This window comes from Rhea americana, unplaced genomic scaffold (assembly GCF_003343005.1).
Source record: "Rhea americana isolate MKP2758 unplaced genomic scaffold, rheAme1 scaffold_47, whole genome shotgun sequence".
Classification (NCBI taxonomy): Eukaryota; Metazoa; Chordata; class Aves; order Rheiformes; family Rheidae; genus Rhea; species Rhea americana.
The window spans coordinates 1,576,648-1,595,435 of NW_028186612.1; the positions used below are offsets into that span (position 1 = coordinate 1,576,648).

General features: G+C 43.1%; 2 protein-coding genes across 14 annotated transcripts in view; one reads left to right on the forward strand and one right to left on the reverse strand.

Annotated features, from left to right (window-relative positions):
- Positions 1-12,444, forward strand: part of KMT2C (lysine methyltransferase 2C) — a 202,542-nt gene extending 190,098 nt beyond the window's left edge. For 11 of the 12 annotated variants that reach the window (XM_085316432.1, XM_085316434.1, XM_085316435.1 and 8 more), the window contains 13 exons: positions 303-481; positions 584-738; positions 930-1,182; positions 1,759-1,898; positions 2,943-3,047; positions 4,983-6,102; positions 7,184-7,320; positions 7,492-7,634; positions 7,903-8,071; positions 8,945-9,061; positions 9,786-9,859; positions 10,240-10,348; positions 10,617-12,444. In XM_085316432.1, the coding sequence (XP_085172558.1) occupies positions 303-481; positions 584-738; positions 930-1,182; positions 1,759-1,898; positions 2,943-3,047; positions 4,983-6,102; positions 7,184-7,320; positions 7,492-7,634; positions 7,903-8,071; positions 8,945-9,061; positions 9,786-9,859; positions 10,240-10,348; positions 10,617-10,709 (2,794 nt within the window). In that variant the 3' untranslated portion in view covers positions 10,710-12,444. The remainder of the gene's footprint in view (positions 1-302; positions 482-583; positions 739-929; positions 1,183-1,758; positions 1,899-2,942; positions 3,048-4,982; positions 6,103-7,183; positions 7,321-7,491; positions 7,635-7,902; positions 8,072-8,944; positions 9,062-9,785; positions 9,860-10,239; positions 10,349-10,616) is intronic. The other variant, XM_085316438.1, reaches the window with a different exon arrangement.
- A 3,327-nt stretch (positions 12,445-15,771) lies between these two features.
- The window catches only part of GALNT11 (polypeptide N-acetylgalactosaminyltransferase 11), a 53,356-nt gene continuing 50,339 nt past the window's right edge, over positions 15,772-18,788 (reverse strand). For both annotated transcript variants that reach the window (XM_085316448.1, XM_085316447.1), the window contains exons 11-12: positions 18,648-18,785; positions 15,772-16,596 (exon numbers count right to left, since the gene is read on the reverse strand). In XM_085316448.1, coding sequence (XP_085172574.1) covers positions 16,465-16,596; positions 18,648-18,785 — 270 coding nt within the window. In that variant the 3' untranslated portion in view covers positions 15,772-16,464. The remainder of the gene's footprint in view (positions 16,597-18,647; positions 18,786-18,788) is intronic.

Here is an 18,788-nt window from a genome sequence, read left to right on the forward strand (position 1 = left end):
ACTGAGTTTAAGTATTAGTACAATTTTTACACAGGTAGGTGAAACCATGGGAAGTAGGCAGTTCTGTGAGGGAGCTTGGGCTTCGTTAGTGCCTCCTTTCTTTTATGTATCTTTCCCAAGAAACCACCGTGTGCCCTGGAGTAGTAGATATGCAGGAATAATTGCATACTACATAACTGTGTTACATGACTAGCAGCATGAAGCAAGTTCATGCTATATCTGTTACGATCATGATTTATAACTTTGGCTTACCAAAGGTTTTTAGACCATTTCCAAAACAGTTCCTCCGGGTTTTGTTCCAGGGTTCAAGATCACTGTGAGGACAGAGACACTCCTGACAGTTTTGTTCCTTCTTCTTCTCCTGAAAGCGTGGTGGGAATGGAAATAAGTAGGTATCCAGATTTGTCAGTCATAAAAGAGGAGAACCCAGAACCTGTACCATCTCCCATCATTCCTATCCTACCCAGCAGTACTGGAAAAGGTGAGACTGCAATAGCAGAAAAAATTTAGACTAGGCTTTTTTTTGTTTTTCTATTCATACCCGTATAGGATTAACCTCATGTGTATTTCATTTTATTTCCAGGTTCAGAAGCCAAAAGGAATTATATAAAATCAGAACCTGGTTCAGGAGCATTACCTGGTTCTGGCTTCTTTGCCTCTCAGCTCGGACCATCCCAGAATGGTCCTAAATCTGGCCTTATATCTGTAGCAATTACTTTACATCCCACAGCTGCTGAGGTAAAAGAAATAAGCTTGTGTGTTATTTATATAAAATATAGCAGGAATTAACATGTTTTATAAGTAATAACTATTAGAAGGGGTTGTAGAATAGTATAATAAAGCAGCTGGTGTAATTTGTAATAATTTATCTTACTGCTGTTTTACTGCCTGTTTGGTTAAAACAAAGATATTTTTATTATTGTTTTTAGAACATTAGTAATGTAGTAGCTGCATTCTCCAATCTGCTGCATGTCAGAATTCCTAACAGTTACGAGGTTAGTAACGCTCCAGATGTCCCATCCGCCATGGGAGCAGCAAGCAGTCACAGGATGAACCCATCTATGGAGTACAGACAGCACTTACTATTTCAGGGTCCTCAGGCAGGATCCATGGGATCTGCTAGGCTTGTAGGGTCTTACGGACTGAAGCAACCTAGTGTGCCGTTTCCTGCAAACAGCAATGGTGAGTAGGCTTTAATTCTTTACAGTTTTCAATACTGAAATTTTAGTTGAGTCAGTGTTAATACATTTCAGCCATATAGATTCATGTTCTGGAATTAAGCATTTGATTCTTGTTTTAAGTAATACTTACATGATTGGTACCTTTGGACCTCCTTCTGATGTTAATCCTAACTTAATGGAAATTAGATGAATCAGATCTATTATATTGTCTGTCTCATTGACAGTGAGGTCTTTCTTCCAGCAGTACCTGGTATTAAGTTTTCTGTCCAGTCTAATTTTAAATCCATCATTCTGGGAGATTGTTCCTACGCTAGGAAGTTTTACAGAGTCTTTAACATATTTTCTGTCTTATTTTAATTAGTCATTGCACATACAAGAATGTGTTATTGCCTTGATGTTGACATAGTTAGTTTTGGTCTGGTTTAAACAGTTTCCCAGTTAGGACATGGTTTAAAGCTTGCCTACCACAGCCTATCCAAGAGGGTGCTTGTCCTCTAAACCACTGAATAATACTGTGACTTCAGCATAAATTTGACTTAATCTGACATGGCTTTCTACAAACTGACCTGTTTTCCAGGTATAGGTGGCTATAAAGATCACAGTCAAAATATTGCAGAAAGCTCAGCATTGAGACCTCGATGGTGCTCTCATTGCAAAGTGGTGGTTCTTGGTAGTGGTGTGCGGAAATCCTTCAGAGACCTGCCGTTCCCTAAACAGGTACTGCAATAGAAATTTAGTTTCTTGAATGTAATGGTCAGTGAGCAGAGGAAAGCAGCAAAGTTCACTGCTTATCGTGCTGACTGATGTTTTCCTAGTCTCCATATTCTTACCTTTCAGTGTGTGCTAACTCAGGATGGGGACTTACAAGCACATTTGTAGGAAAAATGAGAAATATCAAAGGTGTTACTTTTATAAAACATATTTCAGTAAATTTCCTGAAATAGTTTCCATATATATGACACCTTTCTGAATCATTCTATTGCCGTACTTCCATGGCCACTTCAGTTTAAGAATTCAGCAGGAGTGTATTTGTAAGGCATTTTGCCATTTTCCACTTCACCATCTCAAAAAGTAAGAGGCGAGCAAGGATACTTCTGTTTCTTGCTCAAAAAAAATTGTCAGGTTTCAGTCTTGACTTTTAGTATTTTTCATTATTCATTTTTGTGTAAAGAAATACCCCAGCTATCTCCTTATGGCCATACACAAATACAGAATATTTGCACTGGTAACTGTCATTCATTTAAAAAGTACTGTTACTCTTTTTTAAATATGATTGAGGCGATTATGCAACAAAGGTATATAGTCAGAATTTATATATAAAAGTAATGTGCTCATGTAGTCATAAAAGCACTGAATTCACACTAATGTTTTGCAGATGGATCAGTAGATAAAACAGTATGATCTGTCTTCGAGTAGCCTGAAATGAGATGTTCTTTTGTCATCTAAAGAGAAAATAGAACGAATTTCTACTTAGCAAGTGTGCCTGTGGAGCAGATGGATGCACAGTATAGAATGCTTTATTTTGATTGTTAAACTTTGGTTAAAGACAAGAAGTGCTCCAGAACAAGATTGTAGGTGGTGTTAACGTTAGATCTGTCAAATAATCAAGTATTTCTATCATAGTAGTGCTCGTTATTTCACAAATTTTCCACAAATAAAGAGATAGACAGTTTCTAGCACTGATGGAAGATTTGTTTTAGTAACTTATTGTGTGAAAATGCTACTAAAATGCACTTCTAATCTTCCGTGCTTGATTCCCAGGATTCCCAAGAAAGCTCTGATAAAATGAAGGACATTGTATTCTGTAGCAACAACTGCTTTGTTCTTTATTCAGCAGCTGTGCAAGCAAAAAACTCAGAGAACAAAGTAAGTATCAAGCTTCGGTAGACCTACTGAGCAGAGATTATTGCAGCTAGTTTTTGAAAAACAAAAATGAATTGAGGGGTGTTTGTGCTTCGTTAAGAGGCTTATAAATGAATTGCTCTATATTAAGACATTAAAATTTGGAACCAGCAGTATGAAGTTGAATTCATATTTACAAAACTTTGTCTGTCAGAGGTATATAACAAAACACAAACCATCCTCCGCTGTCCTTGCAGGCTTTGACAATCCAATCTCAGAAAAGCAGTCTATGCGTTTAGGCTCTCTATGCATTGTAACAGACCCTATTTACGTCTTTTGAGGTGATTTTCTGCGTTTTTATTAGGCTTATGTTACAGTAAAGGCTTAAAATTATGCAGAGTGGACTGCAAGCTTGCAAAAAGGCTTTATTAATATAACTGGAAAAATAATCTTACTCAGTTGTTCTTGGTGTTGTGGACAAAGTTGCCATTTTCAAGCATTAATTACCAAAACATTAATAAAGAATCTGCCTGCTGACCTTGAGAAGAGAAAATAGCTTATAAGTATTGGAGATAGAATCTTGCAGAACATGTAAAGAAATTTGCTTAATAAAAAGTAGGTGCACAAAATACTGTGTTTCGTTTTTCTACCTGTAGGCACTAGAAGGGATATCCAACAAAACTTAAAGAAACTCAGTACTTCTGCACAGGGCATTGTTTCTTGTTATGTTCAGGTACATTTAGTTTCAAAGGCAGATACGGGTTAAGTCTCTTAGGGTGAGGATAGTCCCAGTGTAAGTGTAGTAGATCCTCAAGTAGATTCTCAATTTGTACTTACCAATAACTTAACGTTGGTAAAACACTTAAATTTATCTATTCATTTAATAATTATGATTGAATAATCTTCATTCAAAACTAAATAATCTGGATATGTTTATTTTCACTTCACAGATAGAATCTTTTGACAAGTTAGTTCAACTTAGTTTCTGTTTTTCCTAGTTCAAATGTTCCTTTTATCCCTAAACTGATGGACTTCACTGACCACATGCTTCAAGCGTTATATAATTAGTGCTTTCTCCTGCTGTATAGTATGATGGCTTCCTCCAAATGCATCCTACTTATTTTTTTCAGAAGAAAAAAGAAAAAAATGATGGATGAAAAGATAAATGGTTACATCCACATCCTTTTAGTGTGCCATATAACTCATGTTCACTAAAACTAAAACTAGGAGTCACTTCTGCACAAGTGCATCACCATGTGCATAATTAAGTTAATTAAATTTCATGTTCCGCCTCTTAATCTTTTCATTTACTATTTCAAGATCAGTCATACAAAGCACATTAAACACTTTGACTCTAAACTTCCATTGTTCTCCTTGGTTTCTCACTCCCTTTTTTTTTTCCTTTTTAAATCTCTCCAGGTTTAATTCATGTTTTGTGTAACTGAGTAGTTAATACCTCGAGGTATATGACTAATCCAGAGCCCTGCAGAAATTTGCTGCTCACTTGTTTCCATGAAAACCACCAAATAAAAAATTTCTTACTCTTTCAATTAATTATGTGACCCATGTTTTAGATCAGTTTGTATCATAAGCCATTGAGGGAAGCTGAACAAACTTTCTAAAAATGCCTCGTAAGTATTAAATCTGTCAGTTACCTTACCTAAGGCGTTTCATTTTTTTTCTCTGTTTTTCTCAAAACCTGGGCAAAGGATTATTAGTGTTTCCTCTTCTGCATTAAAGGGAACCATGTTTGAGGTTGATTTGGAAAAGTGTAGTACTCTGTAGCCTAGCAGAAGTTGTGATAGCATGGATCAAAATAATTTCCATCTTATTTATTCTGTTGTTGCATTGTAATTTCAGGCATTTTAAATAATCTCTTCAGTTCTGACCTCAGAGTGTTTTGAAGGGGCATTTAGTGGTTGGGGATTTTTTCAAAAGAATTTTCTGTTCATTTGTCAGGAATCAGTTCCATCTTTGCCACAGTCGCCAATGAAAGAAAGGCCACCTAAAGCATTCCATCAGTACAGCAACAACATCTCCACTTTGGATGTCCACTGTCTGCCTCAGTTGCAGGAGAAAGTTTCTCCACCCTCTTCACCCCCAATCATGTTTCCTCCTGCATTTGAAGCAGCCAAGGTAGAGGCAAAACCGGATGAGCTTAAAGTAACAGTGAAACTAAAACCTAGGTTAAAAGCAATACACAGCAGTCTTGATGACTGTCGGCCTCCAAGTAAGAAATGGAAAGGAATGAAATGGAAGAAATGGAGCATCCAGATTGTGATTCCTAAAGGATCATTCAAACCTCCTTGTGAAGAAGAAATAGATGAATTTCTTAAAAAATTGGGCACAACCCTTAAACCAGATCCTGTGCCTAAAGACTATAGGAAATGTTGCTTCTGTCATGAGGAGGGTGATGGATTAACTGATGGACCAGCAAGGCTTCTTAACCTTGATTTAGACCTTTGGGTCCATTTGAACTGTGCTCTTTGGTCTACGGAAGTCTATGAGACACAAGCTGGTGCCTTAATAAATGTGGAATTAGCACTGCGAAGAGGCTTGCAAATGAAATGCATGTTTTGTCATAAAATGGGTGCCACCAGCGGTTGTCACAGGTTAAGGTGCACCAATATTTATCACTTTACCTGTGCCATTAAAGCACAATGCATGTTTTTTAAAGACAAGACCATGCTTTGCCCCATGCATAAACCAAAGGGAACTCATGAGCAAGAACTTAGTTACTTTGCAGTCTTCAGGAGGGTCTACGTTCAGCGTGATGAAGTGCGGCAGATTGCTAGCATAGTACAGCGAGGAGAACGTGACCACACTTTCCGCGTAGGAAGCCTGATTTTCCATGCCATTGGTCAGCTGCTGCCCCAGCAGATGCAGGCTTTCCACTCCTCAAAAGCGCTCTTTCCTGTGGGTTACGAGGCCAGCCGCTTGTACTGGAGCATGAGATACGCAAACAGACGCTGTCGCTATCTCTGTTCGATTGAGGAGAAGGATGGGCTTCCATTATTTGTCATCAAGGTTGTGGAGCAAGGCCATGAAGATCTGGTTCTTACAGACACAACACCGAAAGGTAAATTTTGTAAACTAAAGTGATGACTTTTGTGGATCCACTATTTGTTTTAGTATTACTGTTATTTATCCTATGTATGATGAATGTGTCCAATTTTGCACATTGTTTTAATTCAGAARTTGCAATGTAATGGTTATACTGGGCTTCCAAGGATGTGAATTCTATTGTGAATRACTTTATTTAGTACTGTGCATTTTTAATATGATGCTGTGAAGACTGAGGACAGTTTTGAAGAAATAGTGTGAGCTGCAAATTAAAGAAGGGTATTTGTAATAAGCTTATAGAGAAAAACCTAGATGGAATATGAAAAGTGAATTCAAATAGTAGAAATGTTAGTGGAGGTTTTATTTTCTGAAAAATGACTTTGACGTTATTATTACGCAGTTATCTTTGAACCAGCTGTGTTGAAGTTTGTAAGTATTAGAAAAATAGTAAGTTGATCAAGTCATTCCCAAGGCCTGAGTTTGTTGTCTCTGGGGGTGGTAAGGGTGATGCATCAGACCATAAACATACAGGGCAAGTCCTAGGAACTTGGACATGTGAATGTGGCTGGTAACGTTCTGAGGTTTAACCACTTTTGGCAGAGCAAGGCTGAGTATATCGGCACCCGTAGCAGTTAAACCACTGCCTGGATAGCTGCCCACGTACAATTGAGTGCTGACTGTAATCAATTTAGAGAAATAGAAAATTTATGTTCACTTCTTAGAAAATTCTGTTGTGTAGGTTTTCTAAGGAGAATCTCTTTAGTGGCTTTAGAAGCTTATCTGCATGATTCCGTTAAGAGAAATGCATATCTGTAGGGAACTGAAGGTTTTCATGCTACAAATACAAAAACTGCATTCCTGGGAGTGAAGGTAGAAGAGGAATGTTACTTGGAACTCATTCAAGACAAAATAATAACTCATCAAATGATTCCYCCTTTCACTTTTTAAACACTAGCCTGTTTGTTCATATAATCAGTGATAAAATTACTTTTGAAGTAGTGATTTCTGGTTCCTGGTATCTTCAGCCATTAGTTTTAAAAGTAGTATAATGGACCTTTATTTGAGCATTTTATTTCTTACTCTGTATGGTTATGTAGGTGTGTGGGATAAAATCTTGGAGCCTGTTGCTTCTGTAAGAAAAGAATCTGAAATGCTCCAGCTGTTCCCGGGATATTTGAAGGGTGAAGACCTCTTTGGTTTGACAGTCTCTGCAGTGGCAAGGATTGCTGAATCGGTGAGTCTTCACCATTGCACTTCTTGCTGGATCACCCCAAGTTGTCAGATATCTCATACGCACATGAGAAGGGGAACAGGAAGAAGTCTGGAAAGTGATTGTTCCGTTATGTACTGCTAACATATAATTACTTGGATTTTTTTGTTTGTTTTTGTTTCTGTTTTCTTGCAGCTTCCAGGGGTTGAGGCCTGTGAGAACTACACTTTCCGCTATGGCCGAAACCCCTTAATGGAACTTCCTCTTGCTATCAACCCCACGGGCTGTGCCCGTGCTGAGCCTAAAATGAGTACCCATGTCAAGAGGTTTGTGTTAAGGTATTTTGTTTTAATTTCACATAGTACAGCCCAGGGTTTATAGGCTGCTTAGGGTTATTTGTGCTTTCGTCTGCTGCTTACAAACCCTGTCGTCTTTGGCTGTGTATGTGCATGCCCAAATATAAAGAATTGCTTTGTTGTCTACGCTAGCTGGCTTTAAGTGTGTGTATGTCAAAAAAAATTTTTTTTAAATTGATTTTATGGCTGTTTTCAGAGAAATCTTCAGTTTTTCTTGTATTTTTTCCTGTTACATGCCCAATTCCTACAGGCCTCACACCTTGAATAGCACCAGCACATCAAAGTCATTTCAGAGCACAGTTACGGGGGAACTGAATGCGCCTTACAGTAAGCAGTTCGTCCATTCCAAGTCCTCTCAGTACCGAAAAATGAAAACTGAATGGAAGTCCAATGTGTATCTAGCTCGCTCGCGGATTCAGGTCAGTTCTCATATTAGGAAATTTATACAGAAGAAAACATTGTTGAAAAAKAAAACAGTTGCAAAGTTCCTTCTAGTCTCTTGTCAAAATTGGCAACTTGTATGTGGTAAATCATTTCTGTAGACTCCAAATAAGATTTCTTTTTAATTAATGAAAGTGATTTAAAATTTGATTTGTTACAACTGTATAGAAAATAAATGAGTTCTTTTACTTTCAAGGTCTTTTTAGCRTATTTCTCAAAAAATCAGTAAAACATAATAAAGATATGAATACTTAGTTCTACAGAAMGCATCAGCAGAACTGTGACGTGCTCAGACCAAGCTGTAGTATGGTATGAGACTAGCAGGAAGAGCTGAATACTTTGATTGCRTTCATAAACAAAAGAAAGAATGAATTCATTGCTCTATGTAATTCTCTTGGTGGTTTTGCTGCACAAACTATTTTGCAAAAGATTTATGGTGCATCTTGTTATGTATGAACATAGTTGTTGTTTATTCTAGGTTGGACTTAACTGTGCTGTTGTGTTCCTATTATGTTCTTCCAGTCTAGTGAGGCCTCCTCTGTTTTTCAGTGAATTTACAATGTTTAAGCAACTCAAGCAGGTATAGTGAGAAGCTTGCTTTCTCACCTACATGGAAGCCAAGTACTCTAGTATGTTTTCTYGCATCTTAAAAACTTAATGTACATCTGGGTTCTACATCATTAAGAAAGGATTGTTAAAACTTCAGTTACTGAACTGTGCTGTGTTATTCTTTCWGGGAAGTTTACTTTTTGCATGATTTTCTCCAGGAATGGTTAAGGGGCACCCAGAGGAATGAAGTGTTGAATGTGAATTTACTATGAAATTCTAAGTTACAGCATGTTTTTTTGTAGGGCCTGGGCTTATATGCTGCTAGAGACATTGAAAAGCACACTATGGTCATTGAATATATCGGAACTATTATCCGGAATGAGGTAGCAAACAGGAAGGAGAAGCTTTATGAATCTCAGGTACTGAGTAGTATTTGTTAACTGTTGKTTTTTTTCCACTTCCCTTCTCAAGTGTTCGTACACCACCACAAATGCTGCCTTTCTGTTGACAAATGCATGGATGGGGAGTCAGCTGTGCTCGCTAGTGACTGCAGCAGGGTAATAGGAGTCAGGTCTCCGGGACTGTGTCTGCTGCTGTACTATAAATGYAACAGGCTAAAAATACAAGCATGGGAGTCTACAGTGTTTCTTATCAAAGGATCTCAGGRTGCTTAAATGTTTAATAAATCTCGAAGCTCAGTAGTCAGATAGGCAATATATATCCTCTTTCCTGGAGGACAAAAAACAAGCTCTTACAGAGATGTCAGGACCTCAGTTTTTCATGAGTACTTCTTAAAATTTCAAGAAAGCGTCTTAGGGTAACACAGAGGTATTGTAACAGTTAATAAGCATTTATGAAGCACTTCAGAATCCTAGATGAAAAGTGTAAAAAAATCCAAGCTGTTGGTACACTATTGGAGGGAAATACTGATTCACCAGAGATGTATGTTTATGACCCATCCATTTCCTCTTAAAGCAGTGATAGATGAAGTGCGTGAGTCGCTCTCTGCCTAGTGAGCCAATGCRCCATGTCCAATCCTAAATGCAGAACACTTAGAGATATCCCACATTGCTCCTTCGTTTTAATCATTCACTATTCTTAAAAATCTACAGGAGTCTCTTCTTTTCTAATTCTGTTTTTCAGAATCGTGGCGTATACATGTTCCGCATTGACAAYGATCACGTCATCGATGCTACCTTGACGGGCGGCCCTGCCAGGTGGGTGGCTCTGCAGAGCGCGCTGGTCTCCTGCTYGGCAGGGAGCCCTGTTCCCTTGCCTCAATCCTGTGCGTTTCTCAGGGGCTCGTACACTGAGGCTTCGGACTGGCCCTCTGAAATAATGCATTCTTTTCCATTATCTTTACTTATCCTTGATTACATTTGATGGCAGATGTACAGCCATGAAGAAAGAATGTAATCTTTTTAATGTTTGATTTTTTTTTGACGTTTTCTAGGTAAAGAAACAAGTACAGAGTAAAGTAATTATATCTGGAAAGCCAGTGCACCCCTGAAGCTAAGGTCATTCTAAGGTTTGCTTTAGATTTGCCTCGAGTGATGCATCTTTTTAAAAGGTTACCTTTTTCAAACTGTTTTCACAGGTATATCAACCATTCGTGTGCACCCAACTGTGTGGCTGAGGTGGTAACTTTTGAGAGAGGACACAAAATTATCATTAGCTCCAGCAGGAGAATACAGAAAGGGGAGGAGGTAGGGCTGTCTGATTTATTTTTACTTAACTGTTGCTGCTTGCATTTTATTTCTGGATACTTACATAACTCTTTTAGAGCCATTAGCTGTAGTTTGTGCATATTCTGAGGGGAGAAGAGCAATATTCCCTTTCCTCYCTTTCAGTTTAAATTTTGCCAGTCCCTAACAATAAAATAGCCAACATATTTTACTGTTTAGAATCCTGGGTAAAGGAAAGATGTAGTAAAACCCCTGTGTTTCGTAACTGTTTTCCTGAATCTTCCTCCAGCTTTGCTACGACTATAAGTTTGATTTTGAAGATGACCAGCACAAGATTCCATGTCACTGTGGAGCTGTAAACTGCCGAAAGTGGATGAACTAGAATGCATTCCTTGCTGTCTTTGAGGGTTGCTTGTCCCTAGGAAGAAGTGATTCACATTTTTGATTTTGTCGACAGAAAATTGTTGCCTTTTTGAAGGGGGAAAAAAATCASTTCTGGAAGTACAGGTTTGTACTCAAGTATTAGAAAAGAAGAAGAAGAAAAAAAAACAAGCACCAGAAGCAAGCCGGCAAAATCTGAAGCTGTCTTAACTTTCCAGACACATGGAGGTTAAACTGAATTAACAGAATGGTCCAGCACTTTTGTTTTCGAGCTCACTAAGGAGAAACTGTTTAACTTGGGCAAAGAACCGATGGCTGACCTGCGGAAGTGCAGGTAGGCATATATGAATGTAAGACTGAAATCACCAGCGAAAGGGAGAAGTCCAAAGTGCTGGCCACAGCCTTATTTGATAAAGGGGCAGGCCCTCTAATTAAAGAAAAATTTTAAATAAAAGTAGACACCACTGAACAAGGAATGTACTGAAACAACTTCCTTAGGGATAGAGCTAAGGGAAAAAAATAACTTGCACTAAAATACATTTAAATACTTGATTCCATGAGTCAGTTTATTGTAGTTTTTGATTTCTGTAAAATAAGAGAACCTTTTTGTATTTATTATTGAATAAGTGAATGAAGCTATTTTTAAAAAGAAAGTTAGAAGAAAGCCAAGCTGCTGCTGTTACCTGCAGAACTAACAAACTCTGTTACTTTGTACAAAAGTGTAAATATTTTGAAAAAAATACAGTATAAAAATAGTTATTGACCAAATGCTACCAGACTCTGCAGCAGTTCGGGTGCTTATTATAAAACGTCAATAGGGATGTTACAATATGATCTCATGTATTAACAGACATGGTGATTACAATTACGGAGTAACCAAAATCTCAGTTCAAAGAGAGGGGGTTTTTTTTATGTTTAAAGCAGTCTCAACTGTGGTCTATTAGATTTTCTTTTCTTTTTTTTTTTTTTAAGTAAACTTTAAGCCTGGTGCAAGGCGTGTATATTACAACTATGACTTTTGTAGATATTTGGGTAATTTAGACTGATTAATTTTATTTGTATTATATTGTTGCATCCCTATTTCTTAAGTCAGGTTTTTTGTGCTTACAATTTGTGATAACTGTGAATAACTGCTAAAACCACCCAAAATAGAGGCTGRACATTGTTTTGTCTTCAGCAAAAGTAGTCAAGATTAGGTGACTGTTCAGCCTACATTAAATCATGTAAACAGCATAGAATCATGTAGATGGAGCTTAAGTCTGATATGATATAGCCTTCTTAAAAGGAAAACAAGGAAAAAAAAAATTAGATGTAATGTGCTTGCAGCTGCAGGACTCTGGCAATAGGGTTTTGGAAAATGTAATTTAAAGATGTGTTTGTATGGATTGTTTTGTTTACATTTCTTTAAAAAAAATAAACACTGTTTTGTGTTTGCTTGTAGAAACTTAATCAGCATTTTGAAGCAGGTTAGCTTTTTATTTTGTACTTAAAATTCTGGTACTGACACTTCACAGGCTAAATATAAAAAAATGAAGTTTTTTTTGTGTGCACAATTAAAGTGGACTGTAAACTGTTGGTATATTCAGTAATACAGTTCTGAACTTGTAATGTATATGGCATGATGTATTTTTATCTTACAGAATAAATCAATTGTATATATTTTTCTCTTGATAAATAGCTGTATGAAATTGTTTCTTGAATATTTTTCTTCTCTTGTACAATATTCCAACATCCTACCAGTATTTGTCCTACAGTTTTTTTTTTTCTGTTCTGTATAATAGTATCTAATGTTGGCAAAAAAATACAAAAACAACACAAAAAAAAGAATTTTTTGAAGTATACAGAGTGTTATGGGTTTTGGAATTTGTGGAAACAGATTTAGAAGATCAGCATTTACAAATAAAAATATTTTACATCTATAAATTACGCCTTCCTGCTTTCACTTGGGTGTCTCTGTTTCAGCTCTTTCAGGACCTCAGTGCGGCTGCCTGCTGCGAGGGGCCCTGGGGGGGCCCGGCGGCGCCGCGGGGGGGCCCGGCGGTCGGGGCCCGGCCGGAGCCCGCACGGCCCGAAGCGGCAGAGGGAGCGAACCGCGTTCGGCGGGGTCTGGCCTCTCCTCGGCCCCGTAACTGCTGCCGCCGGGGCCGCCGCAGCCGCCGGCGACGCGTGGAGGCGGCCGCGCGGAGCTGCCTTTCCCAGCCGCTTTGCCTTAGGCCCTCGTGTTGCTTCTTCACGTGAAGGCACAACTTGGCGTCAGCGTCTGGCCCCTCTGGCCTCTCCTGAGGTTACAAAAACCTCCYGAGACGGTTGAGTCACCGCCGCTCACCAGCTCCGGTTTGCTCTCCTGCAGCAGCGGCGCGAAGCCTCACGAAGTTCCCGGTCGGCTGCTTGTTCGTGCTTTCAGCGCACGGGGACCGGTGCTGCGCKCGCCGCTCTGCCGCGCGCCCTTCGGCCGCCTTCAGCATCTCCCCTCTGGCCGGGCCAGACGGGCTGGGAGGGCGCATAAGGCCACGAAGCCGGTGAGCACGGGGGCCTGCGGGACGGCGCCTGGCGCTGGTGTGCACGGCCGCCACGACCGTGGTTTCTGGCCCGAGTCCCGGCCTCCGCACACACAGCCCGGGGGAGCACAACCYGAGGAAACGCTGGAGAGCCGACCCGCCAAGCACAGCGCCGTCCTCGCCTTCAGCGGCAGGGAGGCAAACAGGGAGCCTTAAACATTCTCCGAGACACYGCTGCCTTAAAAGCATCTCAGTCTGGCAAGCGGCGGCGACGGCCCCCTCAGGCACCCCAGTCAGCGTGTTGCCAAGAGGTGGCTGTGGGACCTTACAGGAGACCGGCATCGCTGGCGGGCATCGCCGCCGTGTCACGCACCCGCACGGGCTGCGCGCGGAGAGCAGCCGCCTCGGCACTGCCCGGCTGGTCGCGGACGAGCTCCTCCCTCGGTGAGGCCTGGCCCCCCGCGCTCTCGCAGCGCGGCTGAAGAGCAGGCACTCGTGACCAGCGGCGGGGGGGGGCCGGGGTCCCCCGGCCGTGGGCAGCCGTCAACACCTGTCCTGCAGCCCCCCGGCTTCGTTTTCCTGTGGAAGCAGCGGGGCGCTGCCCCAGGAGGCCGCAAGCTGAGGCTGTGCAAGCGATGAAAAGTAGAAGCAGCCGYGCGAAATAGTTACGGGCTCAAGAGCAGACGCTGACCGATCAAAATGTTTTCTCCTTCCCCTAGGGGAGAGGTGCGCAGGGCTCAGAAGGCAGCAGCTCCGTGCGACCCAGGAGCTGGCCACTACGGGCGGAACCTCCCAGGCCRCCGGCTCTGCAGGGGGCTCCTGGTGCTGCTGGCGAGTGCGGCGGCGCTGCTCATACCATGGTTGCACCACAGCCTGCACCTGTATTAGGCGATAAGAAACTTACTTAAAAAAAAAAAAAAAAATCCTCGTTGTGCCTGTGGCACATACACGTATGAGCGGCTTCGCACGTGGTAAAAGGAGCCCAGACACCAGCAGCTCAGTAGAAGGAGGGTTACACAGGGCCGCGAAGTGACAAGTCCTAAGGTGTTACCAGTGGCTAAAAAAAAATGTATGTTTAAAAAAAAAAAAAAAAATAGTAGTGGGGGAAAAAAAAAAGAAAAAAAAAATTTTTTTTGAGCAAGACTACACATTGGTCGTCTTCATATCACGTAACAACAACCCAGCCACAATTCAGCGCCCCAGGCGTGTTACGCGGGTGTCTGTTACTGCTGGCGTAAAGACCGCGTTACCAAGCAGGGTTTGACAGCAGCCTCCAGCTTTGCCCACAGAGCAGCAAAAGGTCATAAATCCTCTGCTGCTATAAACCCAGACAGTAAATACGACAGCTGCTTTGCCTGCCTGAGGAGCTGCTCAGGTTTGGATTCGTTTGAAGCAGACAACAGAAAGGCCAAAGCAGGGGGAGTGGGGGGGCAGCAGGGCTGCGGCACAGCCACTGCGACAGCCACGACCGTGCCCCAGCCACCTCACGGCACCTGCAGCAGCGCTCAGCACTGATCAGGCGTAAGAGCAGCTCCGCGCCACGGACCGGCATTAATGCCGTGCGCTAAACGCGCCGCCGCGTCGCCACGCAGAAGCAGGTATTTGTGGGCATCCTAAATCCACTCCAGCACCAGCGGCAAACTGCTCCGGTCCCATCTAGGCCGCTGTGGCGAGCTGCAGCTACGGGGCGGCCGGGGGCTGCCGTGAGCCCGCTGCAGCGCCTCACCGGCCCTGGGGAAACCCTCTGGGGACTCCGCCAGGGCCCGGCTGCCGGGGGAGGCTCGCGGGGCCCCGACTGACGGACGAGCGYTGGCGAGGGCGGTGGTCTCGCAGGGACTGTCGCGCTGGTGGAAGGAGCTCGGCCGGTGTCTGCACACGCTGTAACGCCTCACGTGGGAGCCCTCCGCTGAGCGCCGGCGGGGGGCCGCTCCTGCCCGCTCCTCCCTCCGCCTGCGCCGCTGCCCCGGGGGGCTGCGAGAGGAGCAGCCGCCGGTCATCACTGGTCCATCTGCCCGCCCCGCAGGAAGGCTCGCGGCTGTAATCACTGCAACGTTACCGCCGTTTGCCTCACGCTGCCAAGACGTCGCTAACTGGATGCTGCAGCATTTCTGCAGCTGGAAAACGCTTCTGCTGCGCCGGTGGAAGGGCAGAGCCGTCCTGGCACRGCCTGCGTGCTGCCCGGGGAGGGCAGCTTGCTCCTGCCTGATAAACAACGCTGCCAGGAAAAATACACTGGGTACCAACAGCTTTTTCTTCTACAGATGCTTCCACATGCTGAAGTGTGTGARAGCCGGGTGGGAAGTTAAAGAAAGTAGTGAAATAAATGAGCTTGGAAAGGGGAATAGATAAGAGGAGAAAAGAAAAGAAACCCACCACCACCAGCACCACCACCACCAGCAGCACCACAAAAAGCTGCATCTGCCAAACCCTCCTGGAAGCAAGAGTGAGAACCAACTGGCTGTGCAGAAAAGGGAGTGAAAACAAGGGAAGACCCAAGTTACGTGAATGTGAGTTTGTGCTTTCTGGTCCGATGGCTACAGAGCAAAAAGCAATACGGATTAATAAAAAAAAAAAGATACTTTATTTTAATGTAGCTACTGTCATGAGTCATCAAAATAGACTTTGTAATAGTTACTTTGTTTTAAATACAAGGTGACAAATGACAGCTAAGAATTTAAACTACATGACATGTCCTAAAACTGGAAATTAACAGAACTAAAATTAAATATTATGAATGACAAGTTTGAGAAGATAAAAGGGAATAAAAATATTTTCCAGATAAGGTAAAATAATTTGGCCAGTAAAACCATACTAAAAATGTAAATTAATGAGATACTGCACATGAAACACTTGAGGAGGACTCCTTTCTGTCACTGTCATTTAAAAGATCCACAGAGCTAAAATCTCACAATTTGGATTACATTGCTCTCATCATTTTTTCTTACTTAAAATCAGTTCAATAATCCAGGGAAATCCAAGAAACTGCTGATAAATTGCACTTCTATACGTTGATTTGCTGTAGCGGGGCTCATGCCATTACTGCTGCATCTGACCACGGACAGGTGAMCAGGTGGATGGACCTTCTCGTGCACGCAGCTTTTCGCAGCAGGCTCTCTCTGAAGGGTGATCCTTGCCACGGCTGGTGCCGGGTGTAGCAGCTAAGGGCTCCTTGCAAAAGCCCTCCAGAATCACCTGAAATCACGGCTGAAGGGTAATCAGGACTTAAYGCTTCTCTTTCTTAGCCGCATCCTTGCTGACTCAGCTCTCAAAATGCCACTGCTGAGGAAGAGACCCATCACAGATGGCCATGGTCACATATCCTTTATGGCTAAGTGGATCTACCACCTTCATGCACTGCCCCACAGACACCTGGTAGAGGCGGTTGTTTTTCTGCAGGAAAGAGAAAGACAGATGTTCTACTCCGTTTTCAAATGGAAGCTGAAACCGCTGCTTATGGTGCCCCTCCCTCAGGGATGACCATTTTAGACCTTTCTCCCYGCCCCTGACACGCACGACACACAGCAGCAAATTAAAAGCAGGAGTACAGCAACTACTGCTCTCCTGCACGGAGTGGGCAGCCGTGCAAGAACAGCCGCGCTGGCTCAGACCTGGGCTCCAGGGCTCTGCTGATGGCCCAGGGAAGCTTGAAAACATGGCAAGAATATTACGATGCCCCCGCAGAGTGCTCACCCTGCTGCCAGCTATCTTCAGCTCAGAAGATTTTTGGAGCTTGGTGCAGTCTGTACTGTAGTAACCCTCGCCAGATTGCTCCCCTGAATATGTGGCCACTCTCCCTTAAGTTCTTTCACCCAGGGCAGCCTTCAGCGAGGCGTCGTACGGCTCATGGCTCCACCACACCACTGACCACCTCATTTTGAGCCTGCCCTCTATCATCATCTTCATTGGACAATCTCACGTTTTGTACCAYAGGACACAGTTCACAGCTGGCCTCCATCTACTTTCTCCATGCCAMTGACTATTCCACATCTACCACAGAGCCCCTGCCCATGCAGTCATCACTTTTCTCATCTAAAGAGTCCCAGACTACTCATGTAGTCTTCATATGAAAGATACTCAGATCTATACTCAGATCTACCCTGCCACCCATTTCTGAACCATCTCCAGCCCTAATCTAGCCTGAAATGCACAGTATGGACAAACTAAGGTGGTGTGGTGACATTTTTCTATTTTGGTCTCTATTCCTTTCCTAATAAATTCTTTGTTGTTGATCACTACTGTGCACCAGTCGGACACTGTCACATATACACTTGCCGTATGCCCAAGCGCCAGCGGTCAGCTCAAAGCCCATGTTTGCTACCTGAAGCCCGGATAGCCCATCGCTACCACATCTGTCACTGAACGTTTATACACAGGGAATTTCTGCTGCGATTTTATTGCGCAGTCTCTTCTCAGGCCTGTAATTGTCCACTAATTCAAGCTGAAGAACCTCAAGTAATCCCCTACCACCAGCAACCTTCCTCAGCTCCCTGCTCCCACCCCCTCTTCCCGCTGTGGGCTGTGTTGCTGCTGGATGCAGGTTGTGGCAGAGCTACGTGGAGTCTCCAACTGTCAGACACACATGTAACACTGGCTCTGCCCCACATCTGCCTCTGGAGGACTCTGGACCTTCCCAGATTGCAATAAGCTTCCTTATTTGAATCCACCTAGGCACGTGTGCTCCCAAGGAGCAGCACGGTATGAACTCCAGACAGTATATACAGGGCTGTCCTGCAACAACACGGCTGTGCAACAGGCAGTTCCAGCAGTGCTCTTTGGTTTGTTCCAYAACGTTTCTGTTACAGACTTACTGCTGCACTGGCGGCATGGGTGGAGACAGCTTTTACGCTTATACCGAGGAGTCGGATTTCACATATATGCAGCGTTAGTTCAGTTTTGTGAAATGAGCCACTCTCGACTCCAAGCCACTAGCAAAGGAGAAGCGACTGTACCACAGAAGCAACTGCAAAAACCTCCTCTCAGGCCTCAGCGCTGCCCCGTGCTGCTTCAAGCACTAAGCAGAAACAACCACAAGCCTGTTCCTGTCTCCTAGTCCTGCAAGGCAAYGCAACACACTGCCGCGAGCTGGATTTTGTTCTTCCAAGCACTTCCCTGCGAGCCGCGGGCCTGTGGGTGGCTATTACAGAGCCCTGAGTCCAGATGGGGTTGCAGAAACTTTCCTGCATTGGAAAGGAAAAGGTCCAGAGCCCAGGGAACATCTTGTTCGGACTAGAAATGCAGCCACCAAAGCKGCACAATTCCAGTACGGGCTGCATCAACTGAGGGCTGGGACTGCCATAGTACAACCAGCTTCGTAAACCTGAGGTTTATTCATAATTAAACTCCATCCCCAATGTCTGGGTAGCGCCTCTATCACTCACCAAGGTTTAATTACAAGAAAAGTTTACAAGAAAAGTGCTGCTGATGGCACCCGCTTCACTTACCCCAAAAGTCCACTGTTGTGACCCACCAGACCCGTGGCATTTCATGAGACGCGGTGGATCAGATGAACGAGTTTCTGAAACGTCCAGGCAAAGCAGATTATTTAAAATCAGTTCATGGTCTTCATTGTAAACCCAGACCTG